The sequence below is a fragment of the Bison bison genome, unplaced genomic scaffold (assembly GCF_000754665.1).
Source record: "Bison bison bison isolate TAMUID 2011002044 unplaced genomic scaffold, Bison_UMD1.0 scf7180017864198, whole genome shotgun sequence".
Taxonomy (NCBI): domain Eukaryota; kingdom Metazoa; phylum Chordata; class Mammalia; order Artiodactyla; family Bovidae; genus Bison; species Bison bison.
Window position 1 is genome coordinate 8,217,379 of NW_011494770.1, and position 6,488 is coordinate 8,223,866.

The following is a 6,488-nucleotide window of genomic DNA, read 5'->3' on the forward strand; positions in this document are numbered from 1 at the left end:
TAAGCCCCTCCCAACAAGTGTACTGACTGGGTGTTTTTTTTGTTTTTTTTTACATTTCTTTTTAATTAGAGGATAATTGCTTTGCAATATTGTGATGGTTTTTGCCATGTATCAACATGAATTGACCATAGGTATACATGTGTCCCCTCCCTCTTGAATCCCCTTCCCATCTCTTACCCCATCCTACCCCACTAGCTTGTCACAGAGCACCAGCTTTGGGTTCCCTGCATCGTACTTCTAATGAATATAATATAACAAAATTGATGCGCTGTCACTTTCTAGATGACATTACTAAAGACTGCGGCTTCTATCTTGGATGGTGGTTCTCTTGTTATCTGGGTTTGAGGGAAGCTGGATGCCAGCATGTGAGTTTCCTTTTAGTGCAACCAGGGGCCTTCACAGCAAGGAACATGTTGGGCCACAGCCAATGTGGACCTAAGGCCTGCCTGGAGCCATGTGAGCCTAGAACCTAGAACTGACTCTTTTCCCAGTCAAGCTTTGGTAATTGTGGGACGGAGGCACCCAGCCAAGCTGCCCTAGGTTTCCTGACCCACAGAAAATGTGAGATCATACAAGCTTGCTCTTAGAAGCCATTATTTTTGGGGGGTGATTTGTCATATAGACAATGAATATTCCTCTTTGTCCTGAGTCTTCACCATTCTGAGGAAACGAAAGTGAACAAAATATGAAATTCAAATATTCACAAGGTGATAGTAATAATAATTCACAATTGAAAAGCTGTTTATTCTTCAAATTATTTACATAAACTACTAGGTTTGAAGTTCTAAGATGTATGAACTCCAGAAATTCGTATGTTTAAGTTCTAACCCTCTGCACCTCAGCATGTGAGTTTATTTGGAAATATGATCATTTCAGATGTAATCAGTTAAGATGATGTCATACTGGAGTAGGACGGGCACTAAAGCCATTGACTGGTGGCCTTGTAAAAAAAGTAAAAGTCTGGGGGACTCAGACGTGCCCACAGAGAGAATATTGGGTGAAGACAAACAGGAAGGAGACAGCTAAATACAACAAAAGAGGCAGAACAAATCTGTCCCTCACAGCCCTCAGGAGGAGCCAGTTTGCTAATCCCGTCCTCCGAAACATCTATCCCCCAAAACCGCAAGACAATACATTTCTATTGTTTAAACCACCTAGTGTATGGCACTTTGTTAGGATAACCCCGGCAGATGGAAAGTACATGCATTTTTTTATTTGATCCTCACAGAGCCCTGTAAGAAGAGAAGGTCACTTGTTATGTAAGATCTGTTTACATCTTTGTCTGGCGGTGTAAAAATCACAAGGCTTTCTTGAAGCTAGCTTTTGTCACATATTTTTAAAGTACTAAGTTCTGGGAGCCACGTGATTCACTGTGTTCTCTCTCTCTATAAATAAGAGCGCTTACTCTGCTTTTCAGCAGTTGCTGGACTTCAGCATGATTATGTCTCAGTTGCTCAACCATGTGGCTGTTTTGTTTTTCTGTGTCTCCAGAGCCAGCTCCCTGGATACCTTTATTGCAGCTGTTTATGAGCATGCAGTCATATTGCCTAATGTCACCCTCGTGCCAGTGTCTCCTGAAGAGGCCTTGGCAGTAATGAACCGGAATTTGGATCTTCTGGAGGGAGCAGTGACGTCAGCATCGAAGCAGGTACCATTTCTCAAGTGTGCTTCTGGCTCCTATGTAGAGAAAGGGTGGCATCCTAGTAGATAGAACCACTGTCAGGGTCAATTACACCTTTGAATGACCTATGTCTCAGGGTAGCCAAGACCTTGTTTTGCAATCAAAGTCCTCCCTGCTCCTAGTTTTTAGGGCAAAGACATTATTACATACTTCCCTAACAGTGAGAGCAACATTTGGAAAACACAACTTGGTTATTATTAAGTGACAACAAATCTTAGAGGAACTTGCTATGAATTCAACTATTTTGTTGATTTTGTTGCTCTGTTTTTTTACAGGTGGAGGGTTGGAGGATAAATGGGTCAGGAATCAATAGCTGTTCTTAGAGTACTGGCATACTTTTGTGCTATTAAGAGTTTGTAGGTTAGTTTGTAACACCGAAACAAACTTAAGTTGCAAATTACTTACCAGTGTATATTATATACTTCATACTAATTACAAAAGTACATATGTTAGTGCTTAGTAAGTTCTTGAATTGAATGAAGGGTTAAGTTTGCATGTGTGGTTTGAATGAATGTGGTTGAAATAAATTATGCGTAGAGCAGGTAAAGATAAGGGATATATAAAGTCTGGTGAGAGTCATGAATGTATACATATAGCATGTATTTATCAACCTACATTCTTGTACATACAAAGATTTAAAAGGTTATTAAGAATTCTGAGGTTTTTTTCACCTTTAGTTCAACTGTTTCCTTAAAGGTCACACACACAGCAGCTTCCAGGGTGATTCTTCCACCAGAGTTGCCCAGGTGAGCTCAGGTTGTACCTCTAGGCCTGGCACCATTCAGATAACCATATCAGAGCTCCTTTCTGAGAAATGGGGATTGCATTTGTAGGGTATGAGGTGGGGAAGGCTGGAGCAGAAGAGTGAGTGATCAGTATCCTTACATACTCAGGCAAGATAACTGGCCAAAGGTCAGGGAGGGGCTTTATTCAGGGAAGAGATAGGTTTATAGTTAACAACTGCAGCAGGTGGCAAGCCTGTGAGTAGCCTGGAAAAATATTAACAGCTATGAAATGATGAAAAAGTGACATAGAAATGATAACTGTGGGATTAGGAAATGAAAGTGGTTGGGCAAAGAAAATAAATTATAAATATATTAAAAAACAGAAGAATAAGATGAAAAAAAAAAGCAAATTTTCTCAGCCACTCAGGTCCTCTTGCAGGCCTCCTCTTTTATTGTTTGCTTATTTGAATAATATATTGATTCTGCTTCATTTGTAACAGGGTGCACATATCATTGTGACCCCAGAAGATGGCATTTATGGTTTTAACTTCACCAGGGAATCTATCTACCCATACTTGGAGGATATCCCAGACCCTCAAGTGAACTGGATCCCTTGTAATAATCCTGACAGGTAAGGAAATGTATTATGGAGAATTTAACCATGAACATGAACTTAATCTGAGAAAACTTTGTAGATCATTGTATAAGCTTCACTATCATCTGTAAATTTCAGGATAGTTTTATAATTTTTCATCTCCTACAAATATGTGTATTAAGAAAGTGAATATGAAGTTAGTGCTATAAGATGACATCAGAATCTAATTCCAATGTGAATTTCCACTGAGGGAATGAATCTGGAGAGATGATAGTATAACCTACTTAAGGTCACAGGGTGTTTGGTTAGAGGAAGAACCATATCCAAACTCTACTCTTCTGACTCCTTACCAGTGAGCAGAAAATTGCTTTCCTGTGTAGGTCTGTACTTTTAAAACAGTGTGAGAAAATAGTGAAACAGAGTCACATGTCAGCTTAATATTAAAATTTTCCCTTTCTCATCAATAAGATAGTTGGATAACATGAATGTATATGAAATTCTTAAAGCTTAAGATGAGGACCTAGGAGGTGGATAGAGCAGAATTGTGTCAGTGGTTATTTTATTTTTTAAATTATATGGCTGTTCTGGAGCTTAGTTGCTACATGCAGGATCAAGTTCCCTAACCAGGGATTGAACCTGGGCCCCTTGCATTGGGAACCTGGAGTCTTAACCACTGGACCACCAGGGAAGTCCCATATAAGTGGTTTAAATCAAATCTAGAATAAGAAATATGAAGTCTGATAAAAGTACACTATTACTTATAATATAAAGGAAAACATATGAACTATACATTTAAGAGAATCATGTCAGTTGACTCACATTTCCAAATGCACTATTGCTAAAATTGTAGGAATTCCTTTTTTGGAAAAGCTCTCAAAACCACACAAACTAACAACTATGTCTGCATATAGGGACACCTTGATTTTTGACAAAGTTCAATATTACTTACCTTAATATTAACAAACTATTTTAATTGCATTGCATCGCATCATAATTATTTCTTATTTAACCATGTCCCATGCTCAAGGTTCAGTTCTAAATGACAAGCCTTCTGTTCTCACTTCCATTAGGAATTGCCTTTCTTTCTTTCTGAATGACTTTTCCCTAGAACCAAATTTCCTAGGGCCTTCTGAGAATTCCCACCAGGATGTTGCATTTGTTCCGTTTCAAGAAGTTTGGTAGTCTTTCTTTTTTCCCATCAACCAATGACATCTCTGTTCTTGCTTTTATTTAACACAGTTTTTGAATACCTATTATGTCCAAGCACAGTTATGGACAGTGGAGTGAACAAAAAGAATTAAAAATCTTTGTCCTTTGGAGCTTATATTCAAGTGTGGAAACAGCCAATTGAAATTAAAAAAAAAAAGATATTGTTTAGTTATCTATCACCTGTCAACCTATCTACAATATGGGGTAGAAATAAATATTATAGGAAAAAATAAAACAGGAAAGATGAATATGGTGGAAAGAATGAGGTTTAAATTTTTATGTCACCAGAGGGCTTCTTGGTGGTATCTAAGCAAAACTTAAAGGAAGTGAGGGAGGAAATCATATGGGTTTCTGAGAAAAGAACCTTCCAGGCCAAGGGAATTCTAAATACCAAGGTTCCATGGTCAGAGTGCATATCTAGCATATTAGAAACAGCAACAAAGTTAGTGTGGTTGAAATGATGTGAAGAAGTAGGAGAAAAGTAGGAGATGGAGGCAGAAAGGCAGACAGATTGGAGGGCCCTGATAGTATAAGGGTTCATGGGCCATGCTAATGACCTTGGTACTTAGGTGAGAAAGTAGCCATTGGTGAGTTTTGAGCAGAGAAGTGACATGCTCTGACTTCAGTTTTATAAGGATCATTCCTGTGTCCTCGTGGAGACAAGACTTCAGAAAGATCAGTAAAAATGCAGGAGATAGTTTAAAAGCTATGAAGGTAAGCTAGGCAAAGAAATGCTGCTGTTTGGATGAAGATGGTAGAAGTTTGAAGAGGGTTTTGAAGGGCACCATCCCTGCTTTACCCTGTATCTCCCACCCTGCGCGTGGACAGCTCTGCATAGAATGCCTCTTCCCCAGACGCCCACATATCTAGCATGGTGTTCCCTGTAGTGGTGCATGCCTCTGCATGCATCTTAAGTCACTTCAGTCGTGTTCAGCTCTGTGCGACCCTATGGACTATAGTCTGCCAACTCCTCTGTCCTTGAGGTTCTCCAGGCAAGAATACTGGAGTGGGTTACCATGCCCTCCTCCAGGGGATCTTCCCAACCCAGGGATCAAAGCCATGTCTTCTCCGGCTCCCACACTGCAGGCAGAATCTTTGCCACTGAGCCACCAGGGAAGCCTTTGTGTAGTTGTAGGACCCAACAAATATTTGCTGAATATTTCATGTGCACTTTTTAAAAGTTAGTAAAAGTTGTCTTCCATAACTGACAGTTTTTATTATATTTTCAGATTGAATGCTTTGTCTTAGGAAATACACTTTAATTCTTCCATTTTACCTTTTCTATTCCCAGTAGACCGAAGACAGAGCTCTGCATTTATTCGATTCAGTTCAGTCACTCAGTCGTGTCCGACTCTGCGATTCCATGAACCGCAGCACGCCAGGCCTCCCTGTCCATCACCAATGCTCGGAGTCCACCCAAACCCATGTCCATTGAGTCAGTGATGCCATCCAACCATCTCGCACTCTGTCGTCCCCTTTTCCTCCTCCCCTCAATCTTTCCCAGCATCAGGGTCTTTTCAAATCAGTCAGATCTTCTCATCAGGTGGCCAGAGTATTGGAGTTGCAGCTTCAACATCAGTCCTTCCAATGAACACCCAGGACTGATCTCCTTTAGGAGGGACTGGTTGGACCTCCTTGTAGTCCAAGGGACTCGCAAGAGTCTTCTCCATCACCACAGTTCAAAAGCATCAATTCTTCAGTGCTCAGCTTTCTTTATAGTCCAACTCTCACATTCATATGTGACCATTGGAAAAACCATAGCCTTAACTAGATGGACCTTTGTTGACAAAGTAATGTCTATGCTTTTTAATATGCCATCTAGGTTCGTCATAACTTTCCTTCAAAGGAGTAAGCGTCTTTTAATTTCATGGCTGCAATCACCATATGCAGTGATTTTGGAGCCCAGAAAAATAAAGTCAGCCACTGTTTCCACTGTTTCCCCATCTATTTGCCATGAAGTGATGGGACCAGATGCTATGATGTTAAATTTCTGAAAGTTGAGCTTTAAGCCAGCTTTTTCACTCTCCTCTTTCACTTTCATCAAGAGGCACTTTATGCCATAACGGTGGTGTCATCTGCATATCTGAGGTGATTGATATTTCTCCCGGCAATCTTGATTCCAGCTTGTGCTTCCTCTATCCCAGCGTTTCTCATGATGTACCCCTTCATAGAAGTTAAATAAGCAGGGTGACAAGATACAGCCTTGACGTACTCCTTTTCCTATTTGGAACCCGTCTGTTGTTCCATGTCTAGTTCTAACTGTTGCTTCCTGACCTGC

The 6,488-nt window shown here is 40.3% G+C and overlaps 1 protein-coding gene across 1 annotated transcript in view; it reads left to right on the top strand.

The window, feature by feature from the left end:
* The first annotated feature begins 1,329 nt into the window (after nt 1-1,329).
* The window catches only part of VNN1 (vanin 1), a 19,489-nt gene continuing 14,330 nt past the window's right edge, over nt 1,330-6,488 (top strand). Inside the window, exons 1-2 of the mRNA XM_010844288.1 lie at nt 1,330-1,648; nt 2,907-3,037. Of these exons, the coding sequence (XP_010842590.1) occupies nt 1,436-1,648; nt 2,907-3,037 (344 nt within the window). The 5' untranslated portion in view covers nt 1,330-1,435. The remainder of the gene's footprint in view (nt 1,649-2,906; nt 3,038-6,488) is intronic.